This window comes from Pan troglodytes, chromosome 4, assembly GCF_028858775.2.
Source record: "Pan troglodytes isolate AG18354 chromosome 4, NHGRI_mPanTro3-v2.0_pri, whole genome shotgun sequence".
In the NCBI taxonomy this organism is placed as follows: Eukaryota; Metazoa; Chordata; class Mammalia; order Primates; family Hominidae; genus Pan; species Pan troglodytes.
This window is the reverse complement of record NC_072402.2, coordinates 1,702,359-1,720,666: the sequence shown is the minus strand read 5'-3', so window position 1 is coordinate 1,720,666 and position 18,308 is coordinate 1,702,359. Positions and strand designations below refer to the sequence as shown.

At 61.9% G+C, this 18,308-nt stretch overlaps 1 protein-coding gene across 8 annotated transcripts in view; it reads left to right on the top strand.

Moving 5' to 3' along the window:
• Positions 1-17,481, top strand: part of SLC12A7 (solute carrier family 12 member 7) — a 108,201-nt gene extending 90,720 nt beyond the window's left edge. For all 8 annotated transcript variants that reach the window (XM_054684135.2, XM_024356527.3, XM_054684140.2 and 5 more), the window contains exons 18-24: positions 2,222-2,417; positions 3,152-3,321; positions 3,429-3,560; positions 7,274-7,381; positions 10,055-10,233; positions 14,398-14,531; positions 15,433-17,481. In XM_054684135.2, the coding sequence (XP_054540110.2) occupies positions 2,222-2,417; positions 3,152-3,321; positions 3,429-3,560; positions 7,274-7,381; positions 10,055-10,233; positions 14,398-14,531; positions 15,433-15,524 (1,011 nt within the window). In that variant the 3' untranslated portion in view covers positions 15,525-17,481. The remainder of the gene's footprint in view (positions 1-2,221; positions 2,418-3,151; positions 3,322-3,428; positions 3,561-7,273; positions 7,382-10,054; positions 10,234-14,397; positions 14,532-15,432) is intronic.
• The last annotated feature ends 827 nt before the right edge of the window (positions 17,482-18,308 follow it).

The window sequence follows — 18,308 nt, the reverse complement described above, 5'->3', positions numbered from 1 at the left end:
CATGTGGGGGTGAGCACAGCAGCCAGTCATGTAGGAAGTGGCCCCGTGACGTGGCTCCAGCACTTGGAGGCCCTCATGGCCCCTCCAGTGGCTGCATCCAAACTTGGCTGATCCTGAACAGCCGTTTCCCTGGGCTCCGTTCTCCGGCCAGATGGGGGCACAAGAACAGAGAACCTGAATTGCCCTGCAGAGGGGTCTCGTGGGGATGAGAAGCAGCCGCATAAAGGGGCTGCTGTGTGGCCTTTGCTGAAATAGCCGCGCTTCCTGCCGCCTTCCCACATGACCCCCGATGCGGGTGCTTCCCTGTGCCTTCCTGCCCAGAGACCTCTGTGTCCACCCCGCAGCGTCCGCCTCCAGCTGGTCTCTGCCTCTCTGGGGCCCCTGCCTCCGCTTGCTGGCTGGTGCCCCTTGGGGGTAACGTGTTCAGGCCTTTCCTGACCTAAACAAAAGTCTCAAAGAGGAGCATATCTGCTGGCCCTGCACCCTGTCCCGTCTTGCACCCGGGCAGCTGGGCAGAAGGTGCAGGTGTCTGGAGAGCAGGGTAAGGACGGGGGATGCCTGAGGAGGAGTGGGGCCGTGGGAGAACATTGGATGTTGTTTTGTGTGTGAAGGGCTGGTGGAGCTCTAGGTGTGAGCCAGGGTAGGGGGTGAGGATATCAGTCAGGCTGACGTAGGGGCCGCTGGAATCTCGGCAAAGGGGGCAGGTGGTGGCTCTGATCCCTGAGTGGCCCGGGGCTGCTGTGATGGGACACAGACCACACGGCTCACAGCAAAGGGCGTCTGTTCTCTCCTAGTTCTGGAGCCCAGGAGTCTGAGATGAAGGAGACCGCAGGCCACGCTGCCTCCAGAGTCTCCCGGGAGGATTCTCCTGCCTCCTCCAGCTCCTGGGCCCCCGGGCGACCCTGGGCGCCTGTGCCTCCACGCAGTCTCTTCCTCCCAGTCTGAGAGCTCTTCCTGCCTTCATCCTGTAAGGTCACTTGTCAGTGGCTTCAGGGCCCACCTCTGACCCAGGATGCTCTCTCAACATCATAACCTAATTACAGGGTTCTTCAATACATCCATAAAGACAGGTTTTCCAAATAAGGTTGCATTCTCAGGTTCCTGGGGCTGGGATGTGGGTATCCTCTTTTTTGGGGCCACCATTCAACCCACTGCAATTGAGCTCTCGGCCCTAAAATTCATATCTGCCACACATGTACAGTATGTTCACCCCATCTCAGTGTCTCCTGAAGTCTGAGCCCTGCACAGACCAGCTCTGAGTCCCAACTCTCATGTAAATCTCATTGCTCGGAGCTCCCAAATCTCATCCTCTAAGCATCCAAACCAGAAGCCAGTGAAATGCGGGGTCTGGTCCATCCTGGACAAAACTGCTGTGTCTGTAGATGTGCAAGTGAGGAAGTGGTTATCCCAGAATGCAGCAGGGGACAAGCCAGGAGAGGCATGTTTGCTCCAAAAGGGAGAATCAGGTGGGAAGGGGCCACTGGTACCACACAAGGCTGAGACCCAGCAGGGCAGGCCCTGGGGTTCCAGGGCCTGAGGGTCAGAGGGTGGGAGGCCTGCGTCCACACATGCACGGCTTTAGTGTGTGGCAGGTCCTCGGCCACGCACGTGCAAACCCCATGGAGTCAAGCCGTTCCGTGGTACAGCCTCATCAGACACCCCTGGGAAGAGACTGCACACAGCAGTGACCCCCCCCAAGCCCGGGAGGAGACCACACGGCAGTCCCCCACCCCCGCCCCCCGCCGTTGCTGTTAGGGTGCTGCATCCTGGACCCCACGGCCTCCCTTTGAAGAGCTGCTCATTTGGCCCATTTTCGGGTGTTTCTGATGCACCAGGTGGATGAACCTGGCCCAGAGCGTCCGAGTGAACTGGGGGTGGGTCTGGGATGCTGTGGATCGCCTCAGAGAACTGCCTGGCGTTGTGTCCCCAGAGCAGCCCTCCACATCCCCTGCACGTGGCATCAGTCACACCTGCTCTGTCTCTCTCCCCAGTGTGTGAGCACACGCACACGCACGCACACACACGCACGCACATACACACATACACACACAGCGGCCTGGAGCACCGCAGCACACCGTTGAGCCTTCGGGCCTTCCCTCCTGCTGGGTCCACAGAGGAGGTGGTGCGGGTGCCCTGGCCACCGTGGGTGGTGGGCGTGGGTCTCTGCACCCCATTCCTGCTTCTTGGGGGCCGTAGCACCAACCTGTCCTGTCTCCCGCAGAACATACGGTCCCTAATGAGCACAGAGAAGACCAAGGGCTTCTGCCAGCTGGTGGTCTCGTCCAGCCTGCGGGATGGCATGTCCCACCTGATCCAGTCGGCCGGCCTGGGCGGCCTGAAACACAACACGGTGCTCATGGCCTGGCCCGCATCCTGGAAGCAGGAGGACAACCCCTTCTCCTGGAAGAACTTTGTGGGTAGGTATGGCTGGCGGCCCTTCGGCATCCTCTCACCGTCCCCTCAGTGTCCCCTCGCCGTCCCCTCACTGTCCCCTCGGTGTCCCCTCTGCATCCCCTCGCCGTCCCCTCACTGTCCCTTCACTGTCTCCTCGCTGTCCCCTCGCCGTCCCCTCTGTCTCCTCGCTGTCCCCTTGACGTCCCCTCTCTGTCCCCTCACCGTCCCCTCACCATCTCCTCGCCGTCCCCTCACCGTCCCCTCGCCGTCCCCTCTGTCTCCTCGCTGTCCCCTCGCCGTCCCCTCTGTCTCCTCGCTGTCCCCTCGCCGTCCCCTCTCTGTCCCCTCACCGTCTCCTCGCCGTCCCCTCTGTCTCCTCACTGTCCCCTCGACGTCCCCAGGCCCGTGCACTGTCAGGTCCTGATGGGCCTTGAGGCCACCGACCCGAGGGTGTGTGCTCTGAGGCTGTCGAAGGCCCTGGCCCTGGGAGCAGCCATCTGAAAGTGTCCAGGCGCTCCCTCCCCTTCTCTCAGAGCCCCGCAGGGGCTGGGGGATTCCCTGGACACATGACCAGCAGCTGAACTCTGCTGTGAGTCTCTGGCTGGTCCTTGGAGGAGCTGACGGAGTGAGGGTGGGGGCTTTGTGGGGACCCCCTTCGCTTCGCCGTGCCCGCCCCTGCACTGGCTGTGAGTCCCCGGGGAGGCCCCTTCCGCACCCTGGCCTCAGATGACCTGCGGACGGCCGCCTCTCTCCGCAGACACCGTCCGCGACACCACCGCCGCGCACCAGGCTCTGCTGGTGGCCAAGAACGTCGACTTGTTTCCGCAAAACCAGGAGCGCTTCGGCGGGGGCCACGTCGACGTGTGGTGGATCGTGCACGACGGCGGCATGCTCATGCTGCTGCCCTTCCTGCTGCGCCAGCACAAGGTGGGGCGTGCGACGGGGACACGCCAGCCGGAGCACGGCCACCCCACGTGCTGCGGGCCGGGACGGGCTCCTCCGAGGCCCCACAGCCATGCCCTCCCTGTCTGCAGGTGTGGAGGAAGTGCCGGATGCGTATCTTCACCGTGGCCCAGGTGGACGACAACAGCATCCAGATGAAGAAGGACCTGCAGATGTTCTTGTACCACTTGCGCATCAGCGCCGAGGTGGAGGTGGTGGAGATGGTGAGTCCCGTGGGCTTGAGGGGAGGAGGCCGGGGGGAGGCGGAGGTGGTGGAGACGGTGAGTCCCGCGGGCTTGGGGGGAGGCGGAGGTGGTGGTGACGGTGAGTCCCGCGGGCTTGGGGGGAGCAGGTCGGGGGGAGGCGGAGGTGGTGGAGACGGTGAGTCCCGCGGGCTTGGGGGGAGGTGGAGGTGGTGGAGACGGTGAGTCCCGCGGGCTTGGAGGGAGCAGGTCGGGGGAGGCGGAGGTGGTGGAGACGGTGAGTCCCGCGGGCTTGAGGGAAGGAGGTCGGGGGGAGGTGGGGAGGAGGTGGGGGGTGGCCGGGGAGGGCTGTGGGCCTCATGAGGTGGGGGTGGAGGTGGAGGTGGGGAGGAGAAGGCGGTGGCGATTGTGGCGGGGGCTGCCAGGCCTTGCAGGGTGGTCAAGGAGGCTTGGTTTTGGAATCGCCGGGACATCACAGAAAGCACAGAGCCCCGTGTGTCCCTTGTGGACACCTCGTGTCACGCGGGTGTGGGTGTTGCCCTAGAGCCGGCATCAGCATCTCCGTGTGCCCCATGGTCCCGTGTTCTCCTCGGCCCGGGACCCCGTCCAGGACCTCACACCTCAATGGTGTTGCCATGGTGGGTGCACCTCTGAGCACCTCCCGTTTTGGGTGCTCTCCCCAGATAGGCTCACCTTTCCACGGCTGGAAACCACACATCAGCAGTCGGGACCCGGGGAGAGGGGCACTGGTCAGTGAGGCCAGGCTGCAGCTGTCACATGGGACAGACAGGCCCTCGGTCAGCTATAGGCAGGGCCTGGACAGAGACTCGTCCCGTCCTTCACGCCTGGAGAGGACGGGGTTGATGGGCGGAGGCCTGACATTGGAGCGCTTGCTCCCGGCCCCCAAGCATGGAGCTCTGGATCCTGGGGATCTGGTGGGCCCCTTGTGCTGGATGGAACCATGCCTGCTCGCTACCAGCCCACCCGGATCCACGGCTGTGCCTTCTCCTCTGGTCCTGCTGGCGGTCCCGGGACTTTGTGGGTTCTGACCCCACTTGGATCACGCCGACAACACTGGTCTTGAAGTCAGAACCCGCAAAGTCCTGGTTTCTTCCAGCTCCCGTGACCCCAGCGCATGGTTTTGCCCTCAGGGGCCTGGACTCCTGGAGGTGGGTGCTGGGAAGACATAAAGCTGGATAGAGACTGTCACGCTGACCCCCAGGAAGCCACCTGTGCCCCTGCAGCAGCCTGGGAGGTGCGGTCTCCCCAGCCCCAGGAAGCCACCTGTGCCCCTGCAGCAGCCTGGGAGGTGCGGTCTCCCCAGCCCCAGGAAGCCACCTGTGCCCCTGCAGCAGCCTGGGAGGTGCGGTCTCCCCAGCCCCAGGAAGCCACCTGTGCCCCTGCAGCAGCCTGGGAGGTGCGGTCTCCCCAGCCCCAGGAAGCCACCTGTGCCCCTGCAGCAGCCTGGGAGGTGCGGTCTCCCCAGCCCCAGGAAGCCACCTGTGCCCCTGCAGCAGCCTGGGAGGTGCGGTCTCCCCAGCCCCAGGAAGCCACCTGTGCCCCTGCAGCAGCCTGGGAGGTGCGGTCTCCCCAGCCCCAGGAAGCCACCTGTGCCCCTGCAGCAGCCTGGGAGGTGCGGTCTCCCCAGCCCCAGGAAGCCACCTGTGCCCCTGCAGCAGCCTGGGAGGTGCGGTCTCCCCAGCCCCCCAGTCCCCCAGCCCTGGGTATGGCAGAGGCCCCGAGCACCTGCTCCTGGTTCGTGTCGGGCTGTGAGTGAGGCCAGGCACGGCTTCGTGCCTCACCGACAACCTTCTGTGTTTCTGTGTCAGTTCCCGTGGAACTCAGCTGTCCTATGGGGTTGCTCTTCCTCTTGCCCTGCAGGACCTTTCCTAGGCCGAGGGCTGCAGGCCTGCGTGACGCTGGATGGTTTTCTGCCCAGTTTTGTACACTGGGCTTAGTTTCCATGTGGCTGTGTCTTCGGGGACGATGGCTGGAGTTTGTCTTGTTTGGACAAGGCTTTGCGGGTTCGAGGTTGTAGGGGTTATTATTGGTGCTAATAGTCGTATGAATAACGTTATTTACAAGTCATAAAACCACTTAGTAAAATAGTAACAAAATGCTGCCTGGGAGAACCAGCCCTGCCAGGGGGCCAGGTGGGGCGGCCACTGGGGCCCAGAGGAAACAGGCAAAGTGAGCCCATGGCCCCAGCCGCACCCCCAGCCCCTCCGTGGTGCCAGAAGCAGCTCACCAGCTCCCGAGCAGGGGTTGTTAGCTCTGAAGTCCGGGAACCTGGAGCTCCCAGCACCCCCCATGCTCCCAGCCATGTCTCTGGCAGGGCTGGGGCTGCCCACCCCTCCGTAGCTCTGGCCGCAGGGACAAGTGTCACCTGGCTGGAGAGGGGCGTCTGGGTCGCTGCCATTCAGTCTGGCATGCTGTTTATTTTTTTAAAAAAAGTTTTGAGACAGAGTCTCGCTCTGTCCCCAAGGCTGGAACCTCCACCTCCTGGGTTCAGGCAATTCTCCTGCCTCAGCCTCCTGAGTAGCTGGGACTACAGGTACACGTCATCATACCTGGCTAATTTTTTTTTTTTTTTTTGTATTTTTAGTAGCAATGGGGTTTCACCATGATGGCCAGGCTGGTCTCGAACTTCTGACCTCAGGTGATCCACCCGCCTCGGCCTCCCAAAGTGTTGGGATGACAGGTGTGAGCCACCGCGCCTGATCTGGTGTGCTGTTTTAAATACTGGTGCTTAACAGGCACAGCTGCTCCCAACTCCCATGAGCCGGGTGCGGCGGGTGAGACGCAGGGGTCCCGCATGGCGGATGCGGCAGGTACGGCGGGTGCGGCGGGTGAGACTCAGGGATCCCACACGGCAGGTGCGGTGGGTGAGACGCAGGGGTCCCGTACGGCAGGTGTAGTGAATGAGACGCAGGGGTCCTGCCCGGCGGGTGCAGTGGGTGAGACGCAGGGGTCCCGTACGGCAGGTGTAGTGAATGAGACGCAGGGGTCCTGCCCGGCGGGTGCAGTGGGTGAGACGCAGGGGTCCCGCACTGTGGGTGTAGACGCAGGGGTCCCGCACGGTGGGTGCAGTGGGTGAGACGCAGGGATCCTGCACGGCAGGTGCAGTGGGTGAGACGCAGCAGTCCCACACTGTGGATGTTCCGGGTGAGGCGCAGGGGTCCCGCACGGCAGGTGTAGTGAATGAGACGCAGGGGTCCCGCACGGTGGGTGCAGTGGGTGAGACGCAGGGGTCCCGCATGGTGGGTGCAGTGGGTGAGACACAGGGGTCCTGCATGGCGGGCGCTGAGGTTGTGCTGTGGCTTCTCCATGTGTTCTGGGTGGGTTTCCCATGGTGCCAAGCTCCCCTGAGCATAGACAATGACACCTGTGAGCGTGGATCATGCAGCCCCATGGGGCAGTGCCTCGCCCTGAGCCGTGTGTGCCAGGTTGGTTTGTGGCTGTGGCCTTGTCCTCACAGCTGCCCTTGTGCCCGGTCGGAGGGTCCCGGGGAGGGACATGAGCAGAGCGTGTGTGCGGCGTGACTGCCCATCGTGCGCTCACACCTTCCTGGCCACTGGGCGGGGGTCCTGAGAGCCAGAGGGGGCCTGTGGGGCCCGGGACGCGTGGCCTTTCCCACCGCTCGGGGCGGCTCGGTCTCTGGGTACCGGGCTGGTGTTGGAGCCATCCGTGGTTCTGTGCACACCGGGCTTACTACGTGCTTGGGAACTTTCTAGGTTGAAAACGACATATCTGCTTTCACCTACGAGAGGACACTAATGATGGAGCAGAGGTCGCAGATGCTGAAGCAGATGCAGCTGTCCAAGAACGAGCAGGAGCGAGAGGTACGTGGGGGCCGTGGCCACAGACACCAGGCTTTCTGAGAAGTATAGCCGGCTTCGCTGAGTCTTTTCTGGGACCCTCCTGCAGCCCACGAGGGTCCTCCAGAGAGCATGCCTCAGGTACTGCGTCGCAGTCTCAGCCCCCAGCCTGCGTGGAGGTGGCAGAGGTCCTGCAGGAGCACAGGAGTGGTGTCAAAGCCAGAGCTCATCGGAGCCTGGGCGTGCGGGTGCCTGGTTAGAGGAACGGCAGCCTGCCAGATGCATGCTCATGTGCAGGAAGGGACGAGGGCTGAGACCTTTGAACTTAGCTTTTCTAACCGAGCAGCGTGCAGGTCAGCGGCTTCTGAGCCGGATGAGTGTCCACAGCTGCTTAAGATGGCTGCTTTGTCTCACAGCCTGAAACCCTGGAGCCCCTCAGTGCCCTTCCCCGCAGCATGCACAGATTTCTGTCCTAAGACCAAGTGGGAGGGGAGAGTGAGTGTGCAGGGAGGGAGGGAAGCGAGCTGGAGGGGAGGTGCCACCCCCCCTACCCCCCACCCCCCGACGCAGACCTGTGCAGCCTCCGTGCGTGGAAGCTGGCCGCCTGGCTGCAGCGGCTTTGGCTCCGTGGGTAACTGTAGGCTGCTGAGGACGTCTGGGTGTATCCACCTGAGTTATACTGGCCTGGGCCCCATGGCCACTGTGAGACCCCAAGGGCAGGCGTCTTTGTGGTCACTTCGCACTGGAGGACGGCACGGGGGTCACCTGGTAGCGGGATGCTCAGCTCTGTGAGATCACGGCCTCATGGGGTCTTCGTGGGTCCCACCAGGCTGGTATCACACACGTGTGTCTGCAGACCAGGTGCAGGTGTTGGTTTTCTGAGACTGCAGTGACGGCGGAGGCAGGGATGGAGGATTTGTCTGCCCTGGGGCCTCGGCCTCAGCAGGAACCTGCAGTACACAGGTCTGCGTGTGGGGCCATATGCGCTGACAGCCGGAATCACTAAGCAGCGACCACTGCTCTCCCCCAACAGAGAAAGGCGTGTGGAGCTGCGGTCCTGCCCACTCCCAGACCCCGGGCAGGTCAGGGTGGGCACAGATGCAGGACACGGGGGGCCGCCCAGCTTGTCTGTGGACAGAGACCCCTTCCACGGGGGTCCGGGCAGCCGGGAGTGTCTGGGAGGACCCACATCCTCTGTTTTCTGTCCAGGCCAGGTCCCTGAGATCCGGCAGGGTCGCCCTGGCGTCACAAGGGTTCAGCCCGGGTCCAGCTAGGAACAAGAATCCACTCATGGCTTGATGGGAAGTTCAGTGTGGAGAGTCAGCAAATGCTGACCGAGGAGGGACCGGGAGCGGGAACAGCAAGCTCGAGCTCGAAGGGCCCCTCCTGGGCCAGGTGGGGGTTGGAGGTGTCACCGCTCTGCAGAAGCCGGGGTTTGGATGAGCTGCTGTGCAGACGCTGGGTGGACACCCTCTAGTGACTTACACGGTGGCCCTCGGGCCAGGTGGGCGGCGCTGGCTCTGCCGAGAGCGGGCAGCCCTTGGGCTCTGGTTTCACGTTCAAGGCCATGGGAAATTTAGGCTGGGCCGGGCTGTGAGGTGGCTGCAGCGCCAGCCACAATGAGTAGAGGCCTGGGGCCCACTGTCTGTGTCCAGAGAGGGAGGCAGCCCCAGGCCCTCCCCCATCTGTGCCAATCTCTTCCTTTTCGGGAAGGACCGACATCCAAGTTAAACAGTTTTATCCGGGGAAGAAGAACCTGGTCCAGTGAAATCACTCTGGACCTTTGGCTTTTTAAAATCACCCCGGGGCTCACAAACTCCTGATGCCCCTGGGACGAGTGGCTCCCCGGGCTGCGTCACAAACTCAGGCGGGGCTCCAGCCACAGTGGGAGAGGTGGCCATTCCGGTGTGTGCATAAATACCACTTCCAAGGTGGCACCCGTGTCTGGGAGCTCCCATTGGCCTACGTGTCAGGCTGGCCACGACAGCATGGAGGGCGTGAAGGGTGCAGGGAGGAATGAGAACCCAGTGGAGGGTGTTTAACCACCAGGGGCTGCGTCATTGGTGCGATCTCGCGGTGAGGGCGCCACTTCCCCTTCGGCGCCTACAGCTAGGGGCGTGGACGGTGTTTTCATTTTCCTCGGATTGTCAGAAGTGACGCACAGGGGGCCGGCCCTGTCATTGGCCCCAGCGGTGCCCCACAGGGCCCCTGTCAGCCTGGCCGGCCCCCAAACGTCCCCTGGCTGGTCAGACACAGCCTGCTTCCCCGGGGACAGGGCCTGGATGCTGGCACGGCCCCACCTGCCCCAAGCCTCCCTGAGACGGGGATGCCTGCGTGCTGGTCGTGTGGGCGAGCAGGTGGTCTGGGGTGAACACGTGTGTGGAGCCCCGTCAGGTGAGGGGGAGACTCTGCCAGCACGTGTCACCTCCTGTCAGTATGGGGTCATGGGGCCTTTCCAGTTCAGGGCCAGGGCGGGAAGGTGAGGGGGTGAGCGTTTGGTCGGGAAGCCTGGGAGGAGGGAGGCAGTCACGGGGGCGGCGCAGGACCAGTGTGGGATGCCAGGCTGGGTCCCGGGGCAGGCACACAGGGCCCTTTACGTTCTGTGAGCTGGCCTCACCTCCGGCCTGGCATCCCGGGTCGTTCTCGCCCAGAGGAGTTTTGAGACCAGCTGGTCTCACCGAGTCCTGGGCCCGCCAGGCCCAGCTGATCCACGACAGGAACACCGCGTCCCACACCGCAGCGGCAGCCAGGACCCAAGCGCCGCCTACGCCAGACAAGGTGCAGATGACCTGGACCAGGGAGAAGCTGATTGCTGAGAAGTACAGGAACAGAGACACCAGCCTATCCGGTTTCAAAGACCTCTTCAGCATGAAGCCGTGAGTGTCTGTGCGTGTGGCCTGGGGGGAACAGATCCTGGCAGTGCTGGCCCGGCAGTGAGGACAGAGTCCCTTCCCTGACCACTGAAGAGCTTCGGGGCAACCCTGCAGGCCAGTGGGCCCGTTAGAGAACAGGGAGCTGCCTGAGTGGGCACTGAGGGGTCCTTTTGGTGCCAAGGCCGGGAGTCCTTGTAAGACCTGGGTGCCAAGCGCTGAGGGGTCCTTGTAGGACGTAGGGTGGGCCCTGATGTTAACCCCACAGCTGGGTGACGAGCAGTCCTCCTGGTACCTGGGCCAGCCCTGAAGTCAGCCCTGCGGCCAGGCCTGCTTTGCTCAGGCAAGCCTCACTGCGGCAGGCAGATGGGTCTGTTCCATGGAGGCGAGGAGGCTTGTGCCGCTGGGCACAGAATTCCTGGCCTTCACCCTGTGGGTAGTTCAGGCTGCTGTCAGGCCCTAGGGCCTGCCCTACAGCAAGGCTCCCACCTGTGGCCTTGGGCTGTGAACACCAGGGCTGTACAGGGTCCTTGCGGGTGTGGGTTTGGTTCTGCAGACGCAGCCTCTGAGTTCCAGATGAGAGCGCCAGAGACACCTCTCACCCGAGGTCAGAGCCAGACCCTAAAGCCAGGTTCTCAGGAAGGGCTGGGGGCTCCTGGGCCCTGTGGGTGGGACGAGGCGGCGTTCTCCCGGGCAGCCATGCGATCTGGAACAGCCTGGTGCTCTCTCCTGAAGTCAGTAACGCACTCTTGTTTTTTCCTCCTGCATAGAGAATGGGGAAACCTGTAAGTCCACTCGCTACAACCAGGTTGCCTTCCGGGCCCGGTTGCCCTGCATGCCTGTGTGTGTGTGGCCTGCGTGTGTCTGTGCGCGTGTTCTAGGCCTGTGCCTGCCCCGTGCACGGTGGCTTGTGTGCGTCCGTGTACAGCCAGAGCTCACCCAGAGCTGCCGCGGCTCCCACGTCAGTTTCCTGTTGCCTTCGCTCCCCTCTGTTCACGGTGGCTCCAGCACACGCCTGAAGCCTCTTCCTAAGTGAGGCCCAGGAACTGGGACCTGGGAGGTGGCCGAGCCGCTCCGGAGTGGAGGGGAGGCGTGCGCCTCGCAGGGCCCGTGTGAGTCCAGTGAGGCCCAGGAACTGGGACCTGGGAGGTGGCCGAGCCGCTCCGGAGTGGAGGGGAGGCATGCGCCTCGCAGGGCCCGTGTGAGTCCAGTGAGGCCCAGGAACTGAGACCTGGGAGGTGGCTGAGCCGCTCCGGAGTGGAGGGGAGGCATGCGCCTCGCAGGGCCCATGTGAGTCCCAGGAACTGGGACCTGGGAGGTGGCCGAGCCGCTCCGGAGTGGAGGGGAGGCGTGCGCCTCGCAGGGCCCGTCAGTGAGTCCATCCACATCCTTCTGGGTCAGGCACTAGCTGAGTCGCGTGCCCACCTGGAATGCCTTCTATGTTAAAGCTGTCCAGCCTCCAGGCGGAGAGGGGTGCAGATCAGTTATCTGTGTGGTCGGACCCTCGGGCAGGAGCTACCTGCGTCTGAGCTCCGGGGCAGGTGGGAGGGTGTACCCTGGACGGACCCCCAAGCTGCTCCCTGGGAGTCCTCAATGCTGTCTCTGTCCCCTGCCTGCCCCCGCCAGTAACCGCCTGGGCCATGTTTTCCTTGTGGGCAGGCAGTGCCTAGTGCCTGGTGCCTGAGTGAGGACCGCCTTGGCTGAGTGGCCACACTTACCTTTTTATCTTTAACCCCGAAACCTGAATTAATCAGACTCAAGAAACTGTGCCGCTATGTGCGAGGCGTGCAGGGAATCCCTGTACTTCCTGCTCCATTCTGTAAATCTGAAAGTGCCTTCAGAATAGCGTGTTAATTAAAGCCGCAGAACCATGTAGACCCAGGAGTAGGGTTTGACACACGTGCGCAGGCACACACGCTCGGGGACCCGCAGTGGCACCTGTGCCTCCTCCCAGCGCCGGGGCTTGCCTCCCCTTGGTCGGGGCAGGGGCAGGTCTCCACAGGCCTGTAGGGTCAGGAATGGACAACGCGTGGGCTTTGTATTCATGTGGGGCGTGCGTCGGGGATGGCACTGACTCTCCTGGCCCAGCATTTCCTCGGGGTTGGGCTGGGAGAAGCCCTCCGAAGATCTGGAGGTCGGCCCTGACCTCTTCTGGGCAGTGCAGGCGTGAGATGTGCGTGGCTTACTGTGACGTCCCCGGGAGCACACTTACGGATGTCTGTGTGTTTGTGTGCGTGCTCGCGTGTACCTGTCAGCGCACCTGCCGGTGGACGTGTACCTGCCTGTGTGCACGTCCACGTACATGTTAGTGTGCATGTCTGTGTGCACATACTATGCATGTCTTACATGTTAGTGTGTCTGCACGCATTTGCACATTGTGGCTGCATGCCTGTACATGATAGTGTGTGCACGTGTTTGTGTATTAGTGTGACTGCCTGTGTGTGTACACGTCAGTGTGTCTGTGCATACACACATTAGCGTGCGTGTCTGTGCCTGTGTCTGCACTGGTCCTCCTTGCTGTGGCGGCCGGCATACTCCACCAGTAGCCAAGGGCCAGGTCCCCGCTTCACCCCAGCACTCACTGGCTGTGGACACGCTGCCCACTCCGACCCCCCTGTGCTCCTGGCCTGCTCTCACTTCCTGGAGCTGCTCTTTGTCCCCACACACACTGGTAATTGTGGTCTATCCAGAAGTCGAATTCAAAGTTCCAAGTTCTTGGCACGAAAGCCCCTTGACTGTGCTGTGGACAGAGACCCCATCTGTAATTAGACCAGGCTGGAGAGAATATAGAAGGTCTCTCCCTGTGTTCCTCCTGGAAATTGGTGGTTATGATCAGGCTTATTTGGCTTAAGCATCAAGCGGATCAAAGGGCGTGAGCCTGGATGGCGTCCGTGGGGCCTCTCCGTGACCCTGCGTGGGCGGCCTCTGTCTATCCGCCGCCGCCCCTCTGCGTCCAGGGCGCTGGTGACCTCCCCAGGGGGCCACAGTCACGACCGCACTGACTGCAGCTGGCCTGAGACCCGCTCCGACTTGCAAGTCCACACACGGGCCGGGTTTTTCCAACACAGAAACGCAAGTGCTCCCCTAGGGCTGCCCTCCGCCCGGCGTTTCCCGAGGTGGCCTCCTGGAACACCAGTTCTGCTGCAGTTTAGGGGCCTGCCTAGGAGGGGACCGTGGGGTAGAGGAGGGAGATAAGCTCTGTCCCGCAAGGGCCTGAGCACCTCACAGCATGATTCTGCAGTGTCCCCAGACCTACTTGGCTGGGGAGCCTCCTGCGGGGCTGTGGCCGGGCCCAGGCCGCCAGGGACGCTTTGAGACATGGACTGGCCACAGCAGCTTCAGAGAGCAGACAGGGAGGGTCGTGGAGCAGAGCTGTGTTGTGAGGACGGAAGGCGGGGGCTGGATGGCCACATGGTGGAAGTGCTTGTCCTTTAGCCCTTGGCCAGACAGGGGCAGGGTGGGCTGTAGGAGGGGACCCAGTAGTGGTCACTGAGGGCCTGTGCCTGCAGCTGAGTCCTCGTAGTGGCCACTGAGGGCCTGTGTCTCCAGCTGAGTCCTCGGCATACGCTGTCCCTGTCAGGCCTGGGAGCTTCAGCAGCAATGGCTGCAGAGGCCGGTGTTGGGGACTCTGGGTCTTTCCTTCCTGAGCTTCCAGCCGCTTGGACCCAGTTGTATCAGGACCCTCGGAGAGGAGGCCATGTGTGCCCAGCCTGACGGGTCTGTGTTTGGCAGCGTCTGCCGTGGGGTTTAGGGGCGATGATGTAGATGTCAAAGAAATGTGTCAGCCTTGAAGGCGTCAGGCACACAGGCCACCCAGATGGCTTTCACTCTGTTCTGCCTGCTTTGCAGATGTAGATGTAGTTAAGAAAGCGCTTGCGGTTTGTGTCGTGTGACTGTAGCCCTTAGAAGCTTGGCAGCCTTAGTGGGCTGAGTTCTAGGTCCCTGGAGGCCAAAGCATCCCGCTGCTGAACGCCTGCCCTGGCTGCAGTCAGCGCCTTTCGCTCGGAGCCGCCACCTCTGCATCCTTCAGGGTCAGAGAATCCGCCTGATCCTGACTCACACAGCCCTTTCTAACATGTGTGAATGCAGCTCATCAGGCAGGGCTCAGCCTCGTGTCCGGAGCGTGGGGTGCACCCGCCGCCCGCTGACCGTGCCCACCTCCCCCTGCAGGGACCAGTCCAATGTCAGGCGGATGCACACGGCTGTGAAGCTCAATGGCGTCGTCCTCAACAAGTCCCAGGACGCGCAGCTGGTCCTGCTCAACATGCCAGGTCCTCCCAAAAACCGGCAGGGAGACGAGAACTGTATCCTTTCCTGCAGTGTGCCTGCTGAGCGTGCGGGCACCCCCTGGTGGCTTCTCGCTAAGACCTGGGTTTGTGGGTGCTGGGAGTGAGGCTGGCTCCCCGCCTCTCCTTCAGCCCCAGGCCCTGGGAGCTACGACCGGGATGCAGTGGGGCTCTGAGCCCAGTGGTGACGGGGCCAGAGTTGGGGCCAGCCCTGGCATTGGTGTGGGGGAGGGAGGGCCCGCCTACAGTACCAGCCCCACTGTCCCCGGGTGCTCAGGGCTGCCCTGGGGCTGGGAGGCTCCCCGTCATGCATCCCCACAGCAGCTGTGCATTCTGGGACGTCCGCTGGGGCTCAGCCCTACCCTGCGCCGACAGCGGTGGGAGGTGAGGAGCCCAGCTCTCGGCTTTAAGGCCACAATTGGTTGCAGCTTTGGGAATTTGTGCTTTGTTTGGAAGGAGAACTCCGCAGTGCATCTGGGCGTATTGGCACAGACAGGGTGACGCCTGGCACATCCCTGCCAGGTTGGCACCAAGAACTGGGGCCAGTGAGGGCATGTCCTCCCTGCGTCCTGGTCAGAATCCGTGGCCCAGGTCCCCTGGAGGCTGGCAAGGACCCAGTCCCATGGCTGGGGTTCCCTGTCGGGTGGGGTCAGCACTGTGGGCTGTGTCGCTGTCTCTGCTCGTCCTCCCTGTGGCCATGGTGCTCCCTCTCTTTCCTGAGCACTGGCCCCTCTGTCCCCTGCCCTGCTCCTCCCCGCCTGGGGGTCTCTCTAATCCCCACCTCTCTTTTCACCTTGGCTCTGGGTTTCTCAAACCAAATCTTAGCTAACCAGGAAGAGGACGAACCTCACTCCTAGCACGATTTCAGCTACACACACTCAGGTGAGGTCAGCTGCGGCCTTAACTCTGTTGACCACAGACATGGAGTTTCTTGAAGTCCTGACCGAGGGGCTGAACAGAGTCCTCCTGGTCAGGGGTGGCGGCCGGGAGGTGATCACCATCTACTCCTAATGCCCAACAGCATCACGGCACTCTGGGACAGGCACGGAGGATGGCGTGGGCAGCCTGGGCCTGGGCCTGGCCCAGGGAAACAGACGGCAGACACACCTGTCCCCCAGTGATGCCGCCCAAGCTGCCCATGGGGCTTCCTACGGAGGTTTCTAGGCCCGTCACCTAGGGCTCTCCTGTTCAGCCTTAACAGGCTCAGCAAATCAGGGCGTGGCTGGACGATTTCCTTGCATCTAAGGGCAGACGCTGCTACAGGAGTGACCTGGACGTGGCCAGATCTTCTCGCAGGTCACAAGAAGCCAGTGAGCCCTTGCCTTGGTTTCTGGAAGTTCTTTTCCTTGGCTGGATTTACCCAGTGGTTAGGTTGCATTTCTACCCCATCCAGAACATTCTTGGAAGAGCACCCGGAGCTGAAGCTGTCCCTGATGATGAAGGTGAAACGTCAGCCCTGGCCATGGCTCTGCTCAGGGCCCGGGTCACCTCCGAGTCAGTCACTCTGTTCCTTGACTTTGTGTTTCTGTACCTCAAGGCACTGAAGCTGGAGGACTCTGTCCATGCCCGTGTCACCCTCGTGTGGGAGCCTCTGGGCTCGGCAGGTCCACACTTCACGAGCTGAGGCGTGGGCCAGGGCCATCTGGAAAGGGAACTCGGCTTTTCCAGAACGTGGTGGATCATCTGTCGGGTGTGTGGTGAACACGTTCAGTTCATCAGGGCCTACGCTCCGGGAAGGGGCCCCCAGCTGTGGCTCTGCCATGCCGGGCTGTGTTTGCAGCCGTCCGAGTCTCCCTCCGCCTTCAGAAAACCAGCCACTTCTTTTCATAAGCACTGACAGGGCCCAGCCTACAGCCACTGGTGCGATCAGTGCCTCATGCAGGCAAATGCACTGAAACCCAGGGGCACACGCACGCAGAGTGAACAGTGAGTTCCCCCACAGCCCACGACAGCCAGGACTGCCCACCCCACCCCAGGAGCACGGCACACAGTTCAGCCTGAGCTGGCTCACACGTGCCATCCCCACCCCGGTGCTCCAGTGTAGGAGGACACGGCCCCCGCGTGGGAGGTCCTCGGGCAGCAGTGGCGCCTGGTGTCAGGTCTGTCTGGCTGAGTCCCGGGCGTCCCCCGCCATGGCCTGTGCCTTGCATGGAGGCGGCGGTGGCACTGAAGAGAGAGCTTTCAAGGGCCCAACACTTTGCACTTCGGCTGGCTGTGAGTTTCTGCTTTGTAGGTTGTGGTCACATTTGCAGGCTGCGGGCAGTGGCACCGACTGGGCCTCCCTTTCTATGTGGCATATTTATTTATTTAAACACCCCAGGGAGTTACGTGGTAACGAGGTTGTCCATAAAGAGGTTGCTTCTATATACTAGAGGCCCCAGATGGCCAGGCCTTGGGCTACGTCCGGCTTGCATGGTCTCCCAAGGGAATCAGCCCCATCAACAAAGTTCAAATCGGGGCAGAGGCTGCACTTGTGCCCCCAGATGTTTCTGAGGAGCCAGACTAGGGCTGGCATTGCTGTAGAGTGCCGGCTGCTGCCCAGAGCGTGTCCCAGACATCACAGCGGGGCTCAGCAGTTCCCACAGCCTCTGCCTGCCTTGGCTAAGCATGAGTTAAGCAGCAAAACGTTCCTCCATGTCTGGATGGGGCCGGCAGGTCCTGTGTCCCCTGCACCTGGAGGAGAGCAGGCTAGAGGCACAGCGGCCACATGGTGCTGGCTCTGAACGTTGGTTAGTGGCTGGAAAACAGCCCTGCTTCTGAGGGCCGCTCAGTTCTGCACACGAAACCACCTCGTGAGGGTTCAGCTCTGCCCCCGCCCTGGGCTGCAGCCTCTGCACGCAAGCACCAGGCATCCTTTGTGTTGTCAACTCCGTGTAACCAGTAACTACAGCCATTTACAATTGACTCCGTTTCCTTTTGTAGGTTCCCTGTCTTTGTTAGTAGAAAAATAAAATCCTATGAAATCTGAGTATGTTGAAGAATCTCTTGAGTCTCATTCAGCATGAAAGACAGCTGGAGAAAATGTACTGGCCGCCCCTTTTCTAGCAGGAGCGTCAGGGCTGACCAGCCACAGCCAACTCAGGTGGCTGAAGAGTGACCATATGAATTGGACGAGGGCTTCCAAATCATGTCATCAGCTTGGAAATGACCTTACCCCAAACTTCCTAGTGCTGTGTGTAGTGCTGTGTGTTGAAGAAGTGACCCAATCTATGTATTTCTGAGACAGACAGTCTCTGTTGCCTAGGCTGGAATGCAGTGGCGTCACCTCAGCTCACTGCAACCTCCGCCTCCCAGGTTCAAGCTATTTTCCTGCCTCAGCCTCCCGAATAGCTGGGATCACAGGCGTGTACCACCACGCCCAGCTAATTTTTGTATTTTAGTAGAGATGGGGTTTCACCATGTTGGCCAGGCTGGTCTCGAACTGACCTCAAGTGATCTGCCTGCCTCAGCCTCCTAAAGTGCTGGGATTACAGGTATGAGCCACCATGCCCGGCCATTCGATTTATAATTTATATAAGGATGGAGGCACCAGAGAGTCCGCCATGAGTGGGGACAGCGTGTTCTAACTCGTGAGATGCCAACTCACACCTGTGATGGCCACAGCCAAAACCAGAGAATCGCGGGGAGGACGTGCAGAATCTGACCCCTCTTGCAGGGTTGCAGCTGCACGGGAAGGGCCTGTGGTTCCTGAAAGTGTGAGAGACAGAGCCGCCCCTTCCCCAGCAGGTCCACTCCTGGTGTGTGGCACAGCCTCAGGAACGGGTGCACGCAAGTTCACAGCAGCCAAAATGGATG